At 49.9% G+C, this 18981-nt stretch overlaps 4 protein-coding genes across 4 annotated transcripts; 2 read left to right on the top strand and 2 right to left on the bottom strand.

Annotated features, from left to right (window-relative positions):
- The first annotated feature begins 276 nt into the window (after positions 1 to 276).
- On the top strand, positions 277 to 4495 carry LOC101760067 (probable galactinol--sucrose galactosyltransferase 2). Its single transcript, XM_004975927.4, has 14 exons — positions 277 to 859; positions 959 to 1203; positions 1332 to 1422; positions 1493 to 1541; positions 1662 to 1753; positions 1894 to 2001; positions 2078 to 2185; positions 2282 to 2692; positions 2773 to 2914; positions 2998 to 3065; positions 3173 to 3307; positions 3391 to 3608; positions 3711 to 3799; positions 3908 to 4495. The coding sequence occupies exons 1-14, from the start codon at positions 486 to 488 to the stop codon at positions 4205 to 4207; spliced, it is 2430 nt and encodes an 809-aa protein (XP_004975984.2). The 5' UTR covers positions 277 to 485; the 3' UTR covers positions 4208 to 4495.
- Positions 4496 to 4506: 11 nt separating this feature from the next.
- Positions 4507 to 7192, bottom strand: LOC101760765. The gene is made up of 3 exons (XM_004975928.3): positions 6519 to 7192; positions 6178 to 6425; positions 4507 to 5697 (listed from the first exon to the last, which is right to left on the bottom strand). Exons 1-3 carry the CDS (start codon positions 6933 to 6935, stop codon positions 4662 to 4664), a joined length of 1701 nt encoding a protein of 566 aa, XP_004975985.1. The 5' UTR covers positions 6936 to 7192; the 3' UTR covers positions 4507 to 4661.
- Positions 7193 to 8576: 1384 nt separating this feature from the next.
- LOC101758857 lies at positions 8577 to 13117 on the bottom strand. Its single transcript, XM_004975923.2, has 4 exons — positions 12692 to 13117; positions 10608 to 10855; positions 10003 to 10523; positions 8577 to 9470 (listed from the first exon to the last, which is right to left on the bottom strand). The coding sequence occupies exons 1-4, from the start codon at positions 13100 to 13102 to the stop codon at positions 8977 to 8979; spliced, it is 1674 nt and encodes a 557-aa protein (XP_004975980.1). The 5' UTR covers positions 13103 to 13117; the 3' UTR covers positions 8577 to 8976.
- Positions 13118 to 13249: 132 nt separating this feature from the next.
- Positions 13250 to 15685, top strand: LOC101758446 (pentatricopeptide repeat-containing protein At1g08070, chloroplastic). The gene has a single exon (XM_004975922.3). It carries the CDS (start codon positions 13296 to 13298, stop codon positions 15381 to 15383), a length of 2088 nt encoding a protein of 695 aa, XP_004975979.1. The 5' UTR covers positions 13250 to 13295; the 3' UTR covers positions 15384 to 15685.
- The last annotated feature ends 3296 nt before the right edge of the window (positions 15686 to 18981 follow it).

The raw sequence follows: 18981 nt of genomic DNA, 5'->3' as shown, positions 1-18981 counted from the left end.
AAATAAAAAATAAAAAAATAAAAAAAGTTCTGGACATTAGCTGGAGCTTCAAACTGATGTCTTTTAGGCTTAGAACTTCAGCCCAAGGCAGACATGACGAGCTGACGGCCCAAGGCAGACATGTGGTGGTGTAGCAGGCCGTAATCTCCGTGGGGGCTCGTAAGCACCTCCTCTCTACGGGCCGTCCTGTTCCTTCCAAGCCCATAGTCTTAGGTGACGTGTCAGTGTGTCACGCCCGCTGAAATTCCGAGCGCCGACACGCCATGCCGCGACTCCTGCGGCGGGTCAACGGCAATCGGCGACGCAGGTTCCGAGCGCCTCCGCCGGCTCGCAGTCGCAGCTCCCACCGGCCGACAGCTTCGCCTCGAGATCGTTCCCGGTCTCTCTCGTCGTCGTCCCCTTCCTTCGCCTTCCGCACGTCTCCAAGCGGGCCACATGCCCAAATACTCTACCTTATCCGTTCGTCTCCTTTCGACCTTTCCGACATGGCGCTGACGAGGCTGATGTCCCCGCGGCCGCCGTGCTCGCTCCCGCTTCCTTCTCCGTCGTATAAGAACATCTCTGGCTGCTGCTGCCACCGCGGCCGCCGACTCCTCGTCCGCAGAGCAATGCCGGTAGCCTCCCAGCACCTTAGCACCGCCACGCCCCTGCCCCCGCCCTCGCCGCAGCGGCAGCAGATGATGGCGCGGCTCGAGCATGGGTCTTTGATGGTCGGCGGGCGGGAGCTGCTCGCCCGCGCCCCGCCCAACGTCACCCTCCGCCCCGCTGACGCCGAGGCCGCCCCGGGCGCCGCGTTCCTCGGCGCCAGGGCGGCGGCGCCGTCCAGCCGCCACGTGTTCCCCGTCGGCACCCTGGCAAGGTAAGCCTGCCGTCGCCGTGCACGCGCCGGGGCGCGACCCTGTGCCACCGATTCGATTGTGACCGATGGGGTTTCGTTCTTGGATCGGTGGCTGCGCAGTGGGTGGAGGTGGTTGTCCCTGTTCAGGTTCAAGATCTGGTGGATGGTCCCGGCCACGGGCGCCGGCGCCGCGACCGTGCCGGCGGAGACGCAGATGATGCTCTTAGAGTCCAGGGATGAGGAGGGTTCCGCCGCCGCGGAGGGGGGCGCGGTGTACGCACTGATGCTGCCGGCTCTTGACGGCGATTTCAGGGTCAGCCTTCAGGGGAGCCCCGAGAACGAGCTCCAGTTCTGCTTGGAGAGCGGTGAGCCTTGTCTGCTGCGACCTACTGAATTTCAATTTTCAAGTACTTGATCGAATAGATTGTGCGAAGTTTGTCATTTTGGCAAGAATTTCTGAGAGGGAAAATGGTGTACTGTTCACTCTTGGTAGGTGATCCTGAGGTCCAGACGATGGAAGCAGTTGATGCAGTATTCATCAACTCAGGGGATAATCCATTCAAGCTAATGAAGGAATCCATCAAGTAATGTCATGCTCTTACTTTTAAATGTAATAAAAAAAAGGTTTTTGTTCTCACTTGTAGCTTTATTCAGGCTGCTATCAAAGATCAAAGGAAACTTCAAGCATATTGGGGACAAGGAGGTAACTCTATGCAGGTTCTTTTATGCCTATATCACCTAATTTGTTGATGTTGTCAAGTGTCGGCAGCTTTTGCTCATTCTGTTTTTCTTATGTCTTGCTTAAATATATCATGAATATCAGATCCCTGCAAATTTGGACTGGTTTGGGTGGTGCACCTGGGATGCATTTTACAAGGCTGTTAACCCAGCAGGGATCGAGGAGGGCCTTAAGAGGTATATGAACAATGTTGTACATTTCCTTTTTCACACAATTGTTTATGTAATATTAGAAGGGAATATACATACAGAAGGGCATCTTTTTGCTCATTTACATTGCTATATCACTTACCAATGATGCATTTTTTGTTCTATAGTCTGCGAGAAGGTGGTGTGCCACCGAGGTTTCTGATTATAGATGATGGTTGGCAAGAAACAGTTGATGAATTCGAGGAAGTGGATGAAACCCTCCGTGAGCAGACCATGTTAGTGTTCCATCCTTTGGTAACCCATAAAGGTGTGCACTGTGTTGTTTCCTGATTTGCGTTGTAATTATGACAGGTTTGCGCAGAGGCTGACTGATCTGAAGGAGAATCACAAGTTCAGGGGAGAGACCTGCAAGAATCTTGGGGACCTTGTCAAGAGGATCAAAGAAAAACATGGAGTCAAGTAATTGATTTTTATCAAAATACTTGTCCTATGATAGCTAAATCTTCATTCATTCTTTTTTTTTTTTGCTGAGCAAAATGGTACATGAAACTACAGGTACGTTTACATGTGGCATGCTTTACTTGGGTATTGGGGAGGTGTCCAAGTAACATCTGATGTGATGAAGAAGTACAATCCAAAGCTTGTTTACCCAGTCCAATCACCGGGTAATGTTGCCAATCTGAGGGATATTGCCATGGACAGCTTGGAGAAATTTGGAGTGGGCATCATTGATCCTGACAAGATTTTTGAGTTCTACAGTGATCAGCACAGCTACCTTTCTAGTGTGGGTGTGGATGGTGTGAAGGTTGATGTGCAGAACGTGTTGGAAACTCTTGGGCATGGCTTTGGTGGCCGTGTTGCAGTAACACAAAAGTATCAGCAAGCTCTTGAGGAGTCCATTGCCCAGAACTTCAAAAGAAACAACCTAATCTGCTGCATGAGTCACAATTCAGACTGCATCTTTAGGTAGCATGTCCCTAGCTGTGGAAAACAGATGAGCTAATATATGTAGATAGAATCTGATATAATTCCTGGTTGTTTTGTAGTGCCTTGAAGAGTGCAGTTGCTAGAGCCTCTGAAGATTTCATGCCTCGGGAACCAACACTGCAAACTCTGCACATTGCTTCTGTGTCATTCAATAGCATCTTGTTGGGAGAAATCTTCATACCTGACTGGGATATGTTCCATGTGAGATTTTTTGCTTCTCTAGTAGTATATTTAGGCACATTGCTAACTTCAGTGCTTGCTAATTTTCGTTTGTTCTTGTGAAGAGCAAGCATGAATCAGCAGAATTTCATGGAGCAGCTAGAGCACTGAGTGGAGGTGGTGTGTATGTGAGGTGATCTTTTTGTAGAATCTCTAGTATCTTTCCAGTTATGAATTTTTGGTTGCTTTTAACCTAAACACAGGTGTTCATTGCACATGTATATTTGTTGCTATATGCAGTGACAAACCCGGGGTGCATGACTTCAGTGTTCTCAAAAAGCTTGTTCTACCAGATGGCTCGATTCTAAGAGCAAGGTATGCTGGTCGTCCTGCACGTGATTGTCTGTTCAATGACCCAGTGATGGATGGCAAAAGGTACAAGCACTAACATAGCTTAAACGGCTCCTTTTGCTACTATGCTGTTCTCAGAAAATACTAACCTGTGAGTTCTTCTGCAGTCTGCTGAAAATATGGAACCTGAATAATTTTTCTGGTGTCATCGGAGTGTTCAATTGTCAGGGAGCCGGGCAATGGGTTTGGCCAGTGAAAGATATTGATTATGTGCCCACCAGTATCAACATCACTGGTCATCTCTCACCTTCAGATTTAGAATCTCTCGAGGAGATAGCCGGTGATAATTGGAGTGGAGAGACTGCAGTATATGCTTTCAATTCATGTAAATTTCGTTGGTTGCCTGCTTCTTTTTATTGAGTCTTTAACATTTCCATCTCATCACCATGCCATCAGTGTCTGATTAACATTCTGTTCCTTCTTCCAGGTTCTCTTTCAAGGCTTCAGAAGCACCAAAATTTGGAGGTTTCACTGTCTACCATGGCATGTGAGATCTACACTATTTCACCGATAAAGGTCATATTACTTTCCTTTCCCTTGCTTTCCCCCCTTACAGAAATTCCAACATTTGTTCAGCACTGTAAATTTCATCTTCTTACAGAAATGCTCTGTTTCTTACACCAGGTTTTCGGTGAAGCCGTTCAGTTTGCGCCTCTCGGACTGATCAACATGTTCAACTCCGGTGGTGCACTCGATGACATCTCGAGCACCGCTGATTCCTCAGCTACCACAATTCACGTCAGGTGCCGAGGTCCAGGGCGGTTTGGGGCGTATTCAGCCACCAGGCCGGAGAATTGCAGGGTTGATGGACAGCAAGTGGAGTTCTGTCATACAGAGGATGACCTGCTAGCCTTTGACCTTCCTCGCAGTTCATCCCGCGACGGCGACCTGTGGTGCATTGAGATTCTCTACAGAACTTCCTGAATCTGTTTACCCTTCCGACATGCAATTTTTGTGCCGTGCTCTTCGGTAACCGCCGCCGCACGTGCACATTGAGATGATGTTTTCAGAGAAACCAATGTTCTGTTGGTTCTGATTGTGCTCCATTTTGTTCGCCGTGTTGTATATATATTTTTATTCACAAAAGGGATTGTTGTGTTGTATTTTTGTACTGTAATTTGGTATTGTGCCTCGTGCATCTTGTGCTACCACTATCGTAATCTACTACTTGACACGGTATATAACATAAAAGAGAGCAGTTTAACATGGTCCCGTTCTAACTCTTTCGCAACGTGAACTTGTGAATCTTGTGAGAGATTATTTGCTCATGCTGATGATCAGTTGCCTGAAGAACACCGCTCTATGGTTTTAAGGGCGGTGTTCCTCTATTCCCGTCGTTCTAAGACGTATGAAAGCCCACGACCGATCGATCGTTCGATCAAAACGACCTGATCTTCCAGTTCTTGAGCTTGAGTGGCAGCTGCGCGAGCATGGTCTGCTCGGCGGCCACGCTCCTCGTGCTGGTCACCAGCTTGAACCACTGGCTCTGCGGGTCGCAGCTGTTGTCGGCGCTCAGGCACCGGCACGGGTTGGTCACCACGCTCCGGCCGTCGGCGCCCACGTCCAGGCAGAGCGCGCCGTCGCCGTCGACCGCGGCCGACGACGACGTCGCGACGTGCAGCTTGGAGTCCGACACGAGACGCCACCGCGCCATCGCGTCGCCGCAGCTCGCGCCGAGGCTGGCGGGCTTGCCGGCGCCCTCGGCGCGGAGGCACAGCGACGAGCCGTCTCGCGGCGCCACCGCCAGCCGCTGCTCCTGCGCGCTGTACGCCCAGGCCTCCGTCTCGCTGCAGGGTCCCAGCTCCAGCGGCGGCGACCGGCGGCGCAGCACGCACGTCCCGGTGACCGGGTGGAAGAGCACCGTGTACGGCGGCACCTGGTCCAGGCCGGGGCCCCTGAGCGGGCGCTGCAGGGCCTGGACCCTGCTCAGCGCGGAGGCGTTGCGGGGCCCGCTCCAGGCCCGGTCGAGCACGCCGTAGACCTCGTCGAGGTCCCGGACGCCCTCCCGGAGGTAGTAGCTCCCCTGCAGCGCCCAGAGCGCCCAGTCCATGTCGAGGTCGGCGGCGGCGGCGGCGGCGCAGCCGTAGTAGCGGTTGTCGTTGGTGTTGCCGCCGCGGTTGTCGACGCCGAACTCGCTGAGGATGACGGGCCACCCCTTGTCGAGCAGGTAGAGCGCGCGGCGGGCGACGCCGGCGGTGATGCGCGCGCAGGCCTGGTTGGCGTTGCCCGAGCCCCACTCCTGGCTGTTGGAGAAGCTGTACCAGTGCACCTCGAACGCCGCCTTCCCGGAGAAGCTCAGGTTCACCGGCCGCGAGTTGATGAAGGCCAGGTCGTTGTCGAAGCTGAGGCCCGAGAGGATGACCAGCACGCGCGGGTTCGCCCCGTGCACCGCCTCCGCGCCGAGCTGCATGTACCTGCGTTTGCGTGGCAATACGGGTGGCTGTCAGCTCGGTCAACCGCCGCGCACCGCTTGGCATTGAAAGCTCGTCTGCCACCGATGATATGGTGCCGGTGGTAGTACTACGGCGAATGAATTGATGCAAGAAAGGCCATTACAATCTTCACATGCTGTGCAGTGCAGCAGAAATCTTCACATGCTGTGCAGTGCAGCAGAAATGCAGAGTAGCAGACAGCAGAGATATCAGATATGTAAAGATAGCAAAGTACTCTGCAGTTTGACCTGCTCCAGTGCTCCTGCTGGAGTACTATGGCGGTAGGAGGAAGCCAGCTGCCAACCACTGGATTCATTACTGGTTATGGTCATGGCAGTCGATACACAGATGAACATGGTAGGTGGCACGACATCGCTAATGTTTTTAATGCCATTGCCGTGTTCTACTTGCAGTAATCGTGTTTCTGTACGAGAAGTTTTGATGAGATTAGCCTCCGCTTACTTGTACCAGTCGTTGGCGTTCTGCCTGGGCCCCCTGAGCTCGTTCCGGAGGCTCATGCCGACGACGTTGTCCACGCCGGCGAACATGGCGGCCATCTTCTTGAGGCCGGCGACCCAGACGTCCGGGTCGAAGTAGGTGTCGCCGAAGAAGCCGTTGCCGTCGGTGTTGCTGCAGCACCACCCGGGCTTGCTCAGGTGGTTGTCCAGGATCACCATCACGTCGTGCTTGCCCAGGCTGCTCACCACGGCCTGCACGCACACGCATCCGCAATGTCACACGTCTGGTTCAACGCCACCGACTAGTGCCATTCATCAGAGAAGGTTCTCTAGAGAGAGGCTTGCCTTGAGCGCGTCGATGAGCTTGAGGTCGACGAAGTCGGGGTTGTTGGCCCTGATACCGGCGAGCGACTCGGTGAGGTTGAGCCGCTGGAAGGACTGCGCGACGGTGAGCTCGCCGTAGGAGGCGTCGGTGGCCAGGAACGTTGGCCACGTGAGCCTGACGCAGTTGAAGCCCATGGCGGCCACGGCCGCCGCGATGGCGCCCACGGGCCGCTTGCTCAGGCCCTCCGCCAGCATCGGCTCCAGGTGCGACGGCCAGTTCACGCACGCCAGCTTCACCCGGCTCCCGCCCTCGTCCACCACCCACCGCGACGCCGTCGACAGCGTCGGCACGGCCGCCGCCGCCCGCTCATGGCGGCGGCATGCCAGCAGGGCCAGAACACAAACCAGCCACGCGGCGGCTGGACAGCACGGCTTCATGGTGCCGTGACGGCAATGGTGGTGGTGGTGTAACTGCGGAAGCCAAGGGAGAGCGGCGGTCGTGGATATATAGGCAGGTCGCAGGCGGTGGCCGCTTGCTTCAAGGGATCGTCACCAATTCACCACGGCGGCTGAGCTGACAGGGCAGGTGCCGCTGGGCCTCGACATGTGTGCGCACAGAAATCTCAACAAGTACTCTTGCCGATGATTTAAGGTTTGGCAGCAACAAACTGTTCAGATATAATCTATGCTTCAAGAAAGGCCATTGCAGTGAGTAATGAGATCAGTGCTGTGCTCCTAATTCACATCCCCTCTGAGAGAAAAAAAATCAGAGGCCGGCCGGCCGGTAGAGAGTTGGAGTAAAATGGCCACCTACCTCTTGCACTTCAATTTTCCGGAGATGCTATGCCTGCGCTCTTTCTCTTCTATGCACAATGCAGCCATTAAACCAATAAGATACAACCTTGAAGATAGTCCATTGGAGAAATTAGCTTTAGGGGGCGTTTTCTTCCCGTGTCTTATTTTTAGCACGTGTCACATCGAATGTTTAGATACTAATTAGGAGTAGTAAACGTAGACTATTTACAAAACCAATTACATAAGTGGAATCTAAACGGCGAGACGAATCTATTAAGCCTAATTAAGCCTAATTAATCCATCATTAGCAAATATTTACTGTAGCAACACATTGTCAAATCATGGACTAATTAGGCTTAATAGATTCGTCTCGCCGTTTAGATTCGTCTTATGTAATGGGTTTTGTAAATAGTCTACGTTTAAATACTCCTAATTAGTATCTAAACATTCGATGTGACGGGTGCTAAAGTTTAGCAAGTGGAAGAAAACAGGCCCTTAGTAATATCTCTTATATGACATCTATAATTTTAGAACTAGGGGTGTTTGGATCTTTAGTCCGGACTAAAGTTCATGTCACATCGAATATTCGAAGGCTAATTAGGAGGACTAAACATGAGCTAATTATAAAACTAATTACACAGATGGAGGCTAATTCGCGAGATGAATCTATTAAACCTAATTAATCCATCATTAGCACATGTTTACTGTAGCATCACATTGTCAAATTATGGACTAATTAGGCTTAATAGATTCGTCTCGCAAATTAGCCTCCATCTGTACAATTGGTTTTGTAATTAGTCTATATTTAATACTTCTAATTAGTATCTAAACATTTGATGTGACAGGAACTTTAGAGGGACTAAAGAATGGGACCTTAGAACTATCTCTAATTGTTGGAGAAATTAGCTTTAGTAATATCTCTTAGATGACATCTATAATCTTAGAGCTAGAACTATCTCTAACTGATGAAGATGGCCTTAGTGCTACAACTGCACTCCCCGGTGCAATCAATGGGCGCTGAAATTTTCGTATTTAGCAGGAAGCAACGCGCAGTACGGGTTTGCTTGTAATCAAAGAATGTACTGTTATGATGGTGCTGCCAGGCCGTGCAAACTACCTGTGATTCTGTATACGTCTTTATCGAATGGGCTAAGAATTTGCCAGCCTGAGTAAGCACAGCCAAATGCTGGTTGCTTCCATCAACTGAAGGAAGGGAAAACGACGGCACGAGGATGAGCAAACAGAGGAAAAGAAGTGCAGCACACTACAAATCCAAAAAAAGGCTGTTCTAAAGCTGATTCATGCTCACACTTCGCACCATGGTTACCTTCTGGTTTATCGAAAACCGAAGGCAAATGCAATCGTTATGTCTCGGTAAATATCGATGAACTTATTTATTTACTGTGTTTTTGTACAAACGAGATTTATCTCGGTAAATGCAAGAGCTCCAAACGACGATACTCCATAACACCAATGGCACAGTTAACAATCTCCGCTTCATCTCTTCACCTTTTCTTGGGTAAGACTTGAATGAACTTTGAGCATGCATATTGTACATTCTATTCCAGATTGCAGTGCGACACAGTGATCCAACGGGCTTGAACAACTTTGCTGAATTTTGACGCAATTCTCAGTCGTATTCCTCCTTGACCACAGTAAATGAACATGAGCTGCTCTCAAACTGTCAATAACTAAGTGATGTTGGAGGCCAAGGTCCAACTGACGGCAACTGCAAGATGGAAGAGCCTCCAGGCGTATCCCTGCTGCTTAAAATCACTTTGAACCACTGGCTCTCAGGGTTACAGGCTGGATCGATGATTAGGCACTTGCACTGATTTGTGATGATGGCACCGTCAGGGCCGGCATCCAAGCACACCCTGGTTCCATTTTTGGTGAGCTCAGCTGAGACGTGCATCCTCGAATTTGATATCAGCTGCCACTTTGAACTGGGTTTGCTGCAATCAGTGCCAAGCTTTGCATTCTCGCCCACAGACTTCGCCTGGAGGCATTGTCCTGTGCTTTTCACCACTAGCTCGTATGCTGAGGTGTAATTCCAGGCATTTGATCTGTCGCATGGACCAAGCTCGAGTGACTTTGAAGACGTTGCCAAGACACACAGCCCAGTTTGGGGGTGGAATATTAAGTTGTATGGCTCTCTACTGTTTGGGAGACCAGGACCTAGCATATAAATATATTTGCGTTATAAACTGGTTGAAGAAAAGTCAGTACATATTGCTGCAATCAGAGTAGAGTGAAGTTTCACAGAAAAGAACTAAAGTTCTGCATCATTTTCTATATATACTGGTCCCGCTATATCAAAGTGTCCTATATAAGCCCAGTATTCTGGGACAAGTTTATATGGGTATTGACGTATAGTGAGCACATAAATGCTGTTGGACCAACCAAATTTCCAACAGACCTTTCAACTAACTTCTGGAAAGGACTGAAAATTGGATTAAATTTTTATCGGTAAATAATATTGTACTGAGGACTCCAATCTCCATTGGTCAAAAGTTTTCACTTAAGATGAAAAATTCAGAAATCAGAAGTTGATATATTTAGTTCAGAAAAAAAGAAGGCTACTCTCAACATATTTTTTTCTTAAAATTGTGTAACAAATAGCAAGGCTTGGGTATTAATTATTAAAGCTATGTTTCTCATACTGTTGCTGCTAGATAAGACTAATAATGAGATAGATGAAGTTTCAAACCTTGAAATGGTGATTGTAGGGAATTGATCCTTTTAATGAAGCTGGGATTTCTAGCTGTACACCAGTCCCATGACAGCAATCCATATGATTCATCATAAGCCAAAATACCTTCTCTGATATAGTAACTCCCTTGCAGAGCCCAAATTGCCCAGTCCAGATCCATTTCGGCTGCCACACTTAAAAAGCAAGTAAGATAGCGATTGTCACCAATATGCGTGCCAGACATATCAAACCCAAACTCAGAGAAAAATAATGGCCAGCCTTGTTGAAGTAGGAATAATCCTTTAGCCCATATGGAATCAACAACCATCCTACAAGCATCGTTTTGATTCAGAATTTCCCAATGGCCGCCATCTGAGAAACCATACCAATGTTGCTCAAAAACTAACTTCCCAGTAAATCGTAACTCAGGTTTTTTAGAGTGCAAGAAGCTGAGAGTGTTGTCAAAATCCAGGCCTGATAAAATAACCAGGACATTAGGGTTTGCTGCATGCACAGCTTCAGCACCTAGTTGCATGTACCTAAGATGGAGTTAAATTGTAAATAAAATTGTCAGTACCAAGAGTAGCATAAACAAAATGGCATTTCCAATCACAGATGCATACCTGTACCACAAACTAATATTTTGATTGGGCCCTCGAAGCTCATTCCGCAAGCTCATGCCCACAACATTTTTTGTGTCGTTAAAAATAGTTGCCATTGCATTGAGCCCTTTCAACCATTCGTCAGGGTCGAAATACTTGTCTCCAAAGAAGCCATTGCCGTCAGTTCTGCTGCAGCACCATCCCGGAGTGGTCATTTGGTTATCAAGTATGACCATAATACTTTTGCTGCCCAAAGCTGAGACCACTTCCTATGGTTAATGTATTCAAGTCATGTCAGAAGAATTATAACCATAGTTCATTTATCCCTTGAAAATTAATGTAAAATGTTTTTAGTTTAACTTGATATCTAGTCTGTTATTATGTTCATGTCATAAGAAAATGACAGATGAGTTCTGCTATGTATTACTCATACATGACCATTTCTCCTGGTATATTACCACGTTAATAACTAACTAGATACCTCATTTTGAAAAAGAAAAACCCACCTAATCCACCAGATGGCAATTTGTCTTTTAAAAGTCATCATAACAAAGCAATATCTGTTCTAGCTAGAGCATTCATACTTGCAAGGCACCCTCATATTGGACCATCAATTTGGTGAGTAGTACTGTAGTAGGTAGGTCGTCTGTATTCAAACTGATTGAGTAAGAATAACAGGAGCATTATGAACACTTATTCCTTGCATTCCTGAAATAGCTTTATAGTAAACATGATCAGATATTTCTCTATCAGGCTAGAGCCCTCAGCTTGCAAAAGGTGTTTGTTACTATTAAAGGAAGAGAAGGATATGCTAAGATTCTTTGTTGAGAACCATGATGGAATTATGTCCTAGATCTGCAGAGTTTGGACTTCTGAAGCAAGTAAGCAACTTGTTTTAGTAAAATACACTAATGAAATCTTATGCAGTATGCACTCTTGTCTGCCAAGTTTAGACTTGTCAAGCAACTTTGTTTTAGCTAAAAATAGCATGAGCTGCTGGTTTAGCTATAGTTCAATTGATTCATCGCATGATCCTGCTAGCCACAATATAATTAATGTAGACTTGTCCATCATAATTATATTTTTTCAAGAGAATATAAATCTTAGAATGAATATTTAGAATGCCTATAGCATGGCAAGAGAAGACCGTATAATTTCACGTCTGCTATCCACATACAGTGTTACTGTTAACTAGTAAGACATTGTTAAATTTGGCTTCATTTTGACCTCTCAGGACCAGCAATACTGATTCAAAGGTACGAGTAAGTGTAAGCCGCCATTTGTAAATATTCTTCTTGTTCTCACTTAGCCCAATCACATTAATAGATTAATGGCACCAAAATCAGGCAAAAGTTAAATTATAAACACGATTAAACCAAAAATTCTAGCCTTGGACTCTCAGCTCGCAAAAAGATGCTTCTTTCTATTAAAAGGAAGAGAAGGAAATCCTAAGCTTCTTTGGTCAGTTCTACAAGAAATCCTGTGCCTTAGGAATGCCAAATCTGCAGAGTTTGAACTCATGAAGCAAGTGCAACTTGTTTCAGTAAAATGAAATAGCACTAATGAAATCCTGTGCATTCAAGTTTCCACTTGTTTGCAAACCTGATTTAGCCAAAAACAGCGTGAGTTGCTGGTTTAGCTACTTCAACTGATTCATGACGTAATCTGGGTTGACACAGTATAATTAAGGCAGTCATTTGCCTGTCATGATGGTTTTTTCTTTTGCAGAAACTAGAAAATTGTAAATGGACCGTTATTTAAATTGCCTATAGTGGCAAGAGAAGACAGTTTGATTTCACGGCTGCTATTCACGTACAGTGTTAAGTTGTTAATTGGCAAGACATTGTTAAATTCGGCTTCATTTTGACCTTCTAGGACCACCGATCCTGCAATACTAGTTGTCTGGTTGCCAATTCAAAGGTAAGCTTAAGCATCCATTTAAAACTATCCTTCTTCCTCTCACTTGGCCCAATCTCATTAATAATGTTTGATTAATGGCACCAAAATTAGACTAAAGACCCGGATTAAAACATCAACAATACTAGCGCCTGAGCACCCAAGATACAGTGTTATTTGGAGAACTCCACTGAGCAAAACCCACGTACCCGGAACACATCGATGAGGGGCAGGTCGAGGAGGGCGGGGTTGTTGACCCGCACGCCGGCGACGGATTCCCGCATGCCGAGCCGCTCCAGCGACCACCGAAACGGCAGCGACGCGAGCGTGGCGTTGGTGGCGAGGTAGGTAGGCCAGGTGAGCCTGACGCAGTTGAACCCCATGGCGGCCACGCGCCCCGCGATGCCCTCGACGCCGCGCCGCGACAGGCCCTCCGCGGCCGCCGGCTCCAGGTGCGACGCCCAGTTCGCGCACGCCAGCTTCACGCGCCGCCCGTCCGCGCCCACCAACCACCGCGAAGCCGTAGACAGCGGAAGCGCCGGGAGCGAGGCCGCGGCGGCGAGCGCGGGTAGGAGGAGGAGGGTGAGGAGCAGTGGGGTGGGGGGGCTGGAGGCCGCCATGGTGATTAGTTTGTGCGGAGGACTGGAGAGGCGGATCCAGAGTTTAAATTGAAGGGCAGGTGGCTGTTTCGTGTGGGCCCGGTCACGGTGGGCCCATATGTCAGTGCTCCAACGGGCCTACTGCTTGGATAACCAATGATGGGCAAGTGCCGGTTGGTGCGCTCTCAAGCGGTTATACCTAAGCGAGCTCTGAATGGCCACCGCCGTCCACCCGGCGGCGGCTCTCCCCGCCACCGCCGCGCCGTCGCCGCCCCGTCCTCCACCCGGCCGCGCAGATCTCGGCCACGTGCCGCAGCTCCACGCGGCTCTAATCAAGTCCGGGGAGCTCACCGCCTCGCCCAAATCCTTCCACTCCCTCCTCGAGGCCGCCGCCGACGGCGCCTCGCCGGCGCAACTCGCCTACGCGGTCCGCCTGTTCCGCCTGGGGCCCCGGCCGCCCCTATCGGCGCCGTGCTACAACGTCCTCATGCGCGCGTTCCTCCGCGCGGGCCACCTGGAGGACGCGCTGCTCCTGTTCGTCGAAATGCTCGACGAGGCTTCCATCTGGCCGGACCAGCACACCGTCGCCTGCGCCCTCAAGTCATGCTCCAGGATGTGCTCTCTGGATGCAGGGCGCGGCGTCCAGGCTTACGCCGTCAAACGTGGGCTCATGGTCGATCGGTTCGTGTTGAGCAGCTTGATACATATGTACACGAGCTGTGGGGATGTCACAGCGGCGCGGGTGCTGTTCGACGCTGTGGATGATAAGGGTGTGGTAATTTGGAACACAATCATGGCAGGATACTTAAAGAATGGAGATTGGAAGGAGGTGGTTGAGATGTTTAAGGGCATGCTTGAGGTTGGGGCACCCTTTGATGAGGTCACATTGGTAAGTGTCGCCACAGCATGCGCGCGAGCAGGTGATTCCAAACTTGCCAATTGGATTGGGGGCTATGTGGAAGAGAAGGGGATGCTGCGGAACTGGAACTTGGTGACCACGCTGGTGGACATGTATGCCAAGTGCGGCAAACTTGGTGAGGCACGGAGGTTGTTTGACAGGATGCAGTCTCGTGATGTGGTTGCTTGGAGTGCAATGATCTCAGGCTACACACAGGCAGATCAGTGCCAGGAGGCGCTTGCTCTTTTCAGTGAGATGCAGGTCTCTGAGGTGGAACCGAATGATGTGACCATGGTCAGTGTGCTCTCTGCTTGTGCTGTCCTAGGTGCACTTGAGACAGGGAAGTGGGTGCATTCATATATAAGAAAGAAACATTTGCCTCTCACTGTTGCACTTGGTACCGCGTTGGTGGACTTCTACGCGAAGTGTGGGTGCATTGATAGTGCAGTTGAGGCGTTTGAGTCAATGCCTGTGAAGAATTCCTGGACATGGACGGCCTTGATAAAGGGCATGGCAAGCAATGGAAGGGGCAGGGAAGCACTAGAGCTCTTCTCATCCATGCGCGAGGCCAGTATTGAGCCCACATATGTGACATTCATCGGTGTCCTCATGGCTTGCAGTCACAACTGCTTAGTTGAAGAGGGTTGCCAGCATTTTGACAGCATGACTCAGGATTATGGAATCCAGCCAAGAATTGAGCACTATGGCTGTGTTGTGGATCTGTTGGGGCGGGCTGGTTTGATCGATGAGGCGTATCAGTTTATCAGAGCCATGCCAATTGAGCCTAATACAGTTATCTGGAGGGCACTGCTGTCTTCCTGCGCACTTCAAAAAAATGTTGAAGTTGGGGAAGAAGCACTGAAGCAGATCATCTCATTGGACCCTAGTCATAGTGGCGACTACATACTTCTGTCAAACATCTATGCATCAGTTGGTCGATGGAAGGATGCAGCAATGATTCGAAGGGAAATGAAGGATAGGGGGATTCAGAAAACTCCTGGGTGCAGTCTCATTGAGCTGGATGGTGTGGTCTTTGAGTTCTTTGCTGAAGACAGTAACCACTCCCAGTTGAGGGAGATATACGATAAAGTTGAGGAGATGATTGACAAGATCAAGATGGCCGGATATGTCCCAAATACAGCTGATGCAAGGCTAGATGTTGATGAGTGTGAGAAGGAAGTGTCTGTTTCCCATCACAGTGAGAAACTGGCCATTGCGTTTGGTCTGATGAAGTTGCGCCCTGGCACCACAATTCGCTTATCGAAGAATCTGAGAGTGTGCACAGACTGCCACTCAGCCACAAAGCTGATTTCAAAGGTGTACAATCGAGAGATTGTTGTTCGAGACCGGAATAGATTTCATCATTTCAAGGATGGCTCTTGCTCCTGCAATGATTACTGGTGATAGGCTGATAGCAGTTTTCTGTATTTGTGCTGAAGACCTTTCTTTTGGATAAGGATAGACACAGGCGCACCTGCCCATTGGAGGGAGTGGAAGCCAGATTAACATAGTAACGTGTAAATAGAAGACTACTGCTTTTAGTGTTTCTGAAACCTTTAAACTTTGCTAGCCTGCATCAAGTTCTTCTGTTCAAGTGTAGGTAAGCCCATGAACAATACTTGTGAAGCTCGTGTATAGTACGATTGTGTACAGATTATTACTGTGTTACGCATGAATACCAATAAGAGCTAACCTATTCCATTTCATTTACCTAAACTTTGATAGAAATTATACTTTGCATCTGTAGTTTCAGATATGAAGTCCTTTCATGTTTTCCTCAGCTGCCATTTTTACCCAAGTTGATAGTTCAGCCAATGAAGCTATAGCTTTAGAATTTCTACTGTTCTAGCACAAAGAACTTGCTCATAAGTGATGCATTTTCTTCGTCCTTTATCTGTTTTTTTTTCTGTTTTCATTCTTTTCATCCTTGGCATGCTAGACGTTTTTGGAGGTGGGAAATAGTAATAATAAATATAGTACTTTTACACTAAATATATAAGAAAATCGGATATCTTTCCACTGGTAGCCTCCACTGATATTCATGAAATCTATCTATTTCATTTGCTTATTCCTTGCCTTTCATTTCTGTATTTGAGCTTTGGATTCATCTGGCAACCATTAGAGAACGACAACCACACTACTAGTTGGGCCTTTCCTCATTCGACAAAATCTCCAACCGGACCGTCCTGGCCCCATCTTGGCATGACGACAGTCTATGGATTCTCGCGCGAGCGCCTGCGGTTGCTTGTGGCCTCGGCGCGCCGGCCGAGAGGTGAGGTCGAAACCGAGCGAGACCTGTGCTGACAGCAGCGCGGGGTTCCGCGTCGTCGTCGGCCGGCGCAGGGAGGGGTGAGCGTGCGTGGGCGCGCGGGCGGCCGCCGGCCCGGACGCGACAAGCGGTGGCAGGTCGATGCGTTCACGACGCTACGGCGATCGTACACGCCGGGTCTGGCGTCATGGGTCCCACGTGAGCTAAAGTCGTGCTGGTACAAGTACAAGAGGAGAGGTACGCGTATCGGCGTATCCCGTATGCAAAGGCTTGATGGTAGACCATTCGATTTTTCCCTTTTTGTGGAAGTCGTCCACACTCCACCGTACCGAACCCGTCATACGCCTCGATCACATGGCTGTCAACATATAGTAGCTATATAAACTCAGCAGCGCTCACCAAATCGCTACTCCCTCTGTTCCGGATTACGGTTCATTTTAGCTCGTGTCAAGCTGTTCTAACTTTGTCCAAATTTATTTTTTTTACGGGATCCCCGGCTGAATTTCACTAAAGGACCTTGGTAGGTTAAAGTCAAAACCATTACAAGATTTTCAGCAACATAAAATATGAGTTACAACTGGAGTACAACACGAGGGAGAAACACATTCACATAGACACTTCAGATTGACAAGCCATCATTCAGGCTAACAGAACAACCACCGTTCGCTAATTAGAGTCGTCACTGAACAACATACTCGCCAAGTGCGTCGTGGTCATTGCACATCCAGTCCACCTCTCGTAGCTACGTTGTTCCAGTATCACCCTCCATCTGAGAGCTAGGCCAATGGAATGAGGACTAAAGGTGACAAGAGGTGCACAAACCAAAACTCATCGGACACGACGATCTCCCTTGAAACTAATGGCAACACCATTCACCGCACATCCGGGCTCCACGTACCGCCATCCAACGCCGTGCAAGGGGAGGAAGCCTCGAGGGGAATGGCAATAGAGGTGGAAACACCACTCGGCATAAGATTTGATGGCACCATCAACAAGAAGACAGCCGACGGAGTAGAGGTGCCAGATGGGGAACACTTACAGAACCACGACGGAGGTCAACAACCACTAGCCGCTTGATCAAAGAAGTGTGTGTGGGTGATGGAGAACGAGAAGCACCAAAACCATTAGCGGTCACGAGTGGCGGCACGAGGGGATCTCCAAAACGATGCCTTCATCAAAGTGGTGCACATGGCTCCAATGGGGAGTGGTCTCTCGTCATCGCCTGAAGGATAATGGCGCTCGAGGGCGTCATCGATGACGGCACTAGTGCAAAACCAGGCTAGGATTTCTCCTGACCGAAACCTCCCAGACCAGCGCAAAGGCATCCGATACATGTGGATAGGGATGCCTCGAAACAACGCCTCCAAGGAGGAAGAACGGCACCTGAGGGTGTCGTCGTTCTCAGCATGGCACAAAGCCAAGCTTGAATTTCTCCTAGCAAATCCTGGACCACCAGCTGCAGTGCACGCGTTGCAGCCAGCCACATGCTGAGAGTGCCGAGAGGAGTCCCTAACTGGTCGCGGCGGCGGCAGAGGGGACGTGAGGATGCCCATGGACGCCGCCGTTGCGGGACACTGAAGCCGGTTGTGACCATGGAGAGTGCCAGAAAGAAGGTAGATCTCCGGTACGACGTGTGGACGACAGCCAAGCGCCGGCTTTGATGTTGACGGTGGCCGCGAGCCAACACGCCCTGCACTGCCATGACTGCACGCGGTCGCCTGAGAACCTTGGTCGCCCCCCCCCAAGGAGCGGATCCAGGAGGGAATCAGCCTCAAAGGTCAGGGAAACACCGGATCCACCGCTGTCGCCCCAAGGCGCTTGAGCCGCACCGCCAGTGTTGCCACCGCTGCACAAGGCCACCTCACCAGGGCAAGCTCGGGCCCCGCACCGACGGGACCGGCTGCGCCAAGCAGCCGCGCCGCCGCCATCAGGGCCATACCGCCTGCACCGTTGCCGCCGCGTTAAGCCACCTCGCCGGAGCGGGCTCAGGCCGCGCACTGACAGCGGCTTGGAGGGGCTCCGGTGATGGTGGCTTTCGGGCAGGGCGCCCGCAGCCCCGCGGTGCCGCTGAAGGCACCAGGGCCCGATCCGCCGCCACCGCTGAGAGCTGGAGCTGGACAGGGGGCCCCCGAGCTCCCCAACCGGGGACGGCTGGAAGACGGTGGAGGGAGCAGATCCGGGCTGGAGACGGCCGGATCCGGCAAAGGGATGACGAGCTGGGGCCTCAAAAGCTTGCAAACGAATGGCACTTCGCCCGAAAAAAGGCTGCTCACGTTTGAGGTTGGAGAGGAAAAGTGAGGGGGAGGTGAAGAGAGAGGGCTGCGGTTGGCCACCGGCTTCGGCGCCACCGTGGCCGCCGCCGCTGCGCACCGTCCGGCGGCGGCGGCGGCGGCCGGCTGGAGCTGCAGCGGTGAGTTTTGGTGGGTGGCGGAGTCGCCCTCTTGCTCCGCCCGAAGCCGGTGTAAGGTTTTACATTAGACGAGGTCAAGCTCCAAATTTATTTTTTTAAAAAAATCAACATCTACTATCCACTATATTTCTTTGTACTATTATATTTTTTCCTATAAACTTGATCAAGTTCAGACAAATTTACTTAGGACAATATTAAACTGTAATTTAGAACAGATGGGATGCCATTTTCATCTTACAAGCACACCGTGTTCTAGCATGACGGCGTCCCCTCCTGTTCGGCCGTACTTGGCCACCAGGCATGCGGAACATCTACTTCGCTTT

The sequence above is a fragment of the Setaria italica genome, chromosome VII, assembly GCF_000263155.2.
Source record: "Setaria italica strain Yugu1 chromosome VII, Setaria_italica_v2.0, whole genome shotgun sequence".
Classification (NCBI taxonomy): Eukaryota; Viridiplantae; Streptophyta; class Magnoliopsida; order Poales; family Poaceae; genus Setaria; species Setaria italica.
This window is presented reverse-complemented; position numbering and strand designations above follow the sequence as displayed.

Bases quoted from the DNA above. Each gene is read 5' to 3' on its own strand.
- LOC101760067 (XM_004975927.4), top strand. From the start codon at position 486: ATGGCGCTGACGAGGCTGATGTCCCCGCGGCCGCCGTGCTCGCTCCCG. The intron at 1,754-1,893 runs GTATATGAACAA...TTTGTTCTATAG, and splicing joins ATCGAGGAGGGCCTTAAGAG to TCTGCGAGAAGGTGGTGTGC. The intron at 2,915-2,997 runs GTGAGATTTTTT...GTTCTTGTGAAG, and splicing joins CTGACTGGGATATGTTCCAT to AGCAAGCATGAATCAGCAGA.
- LOC101760765 (XM_004975928.3), bottom strand. From the start codon at position 6,935: ATGAAGCCGTGCTGTCCAGCCGCCGCGTGGCTGGTTTGTGTTCTGGCC. The intron at 6,426-6,518 runs GCAAGCCTCTCT...GTGTGCGTGCAG, and splicing joins AGCTCATCGACGCGCTCAAG to GCCGTGGTGAGCAGCCTGGG. The intron at 5,698-6,177 runs GTAAGCGGAGGC...ACGCAAACGCAG, and splicing joins AACGCCAACGACTGGTACAA to GTACATGCAGCTCGGCGCGG.
- LOC101758857 (XM_004975923.2), bottom strand. From the start codon at position 13,102: ATGGCGGCCTCCAGCCCCCCCACCCCACTGCTCCTCACCCTCCTCCTC. The intron at 10,856-12,691 runs GTACGTGGGTTT...CATTAACCATAG, and splicing joins CCCTCATCGATGTGTTCCGG to GAAGTGGTCTCAGCTTTGGG. The intron at 10,524-10,607 runs GTATGCATCTGT...ACTCCATCTTAG, and splicing joins AATATTAGTTTGTGGTACAG to GTACATGCAACTAGGTGCTG.
- LOC101758446 (XM_004975922.3), top strand. From the start codon at position 13,296: ATGGCCACCGCCGTCCACCCGGCGGCGGCTCTCCCCGCCACCGCCGCG.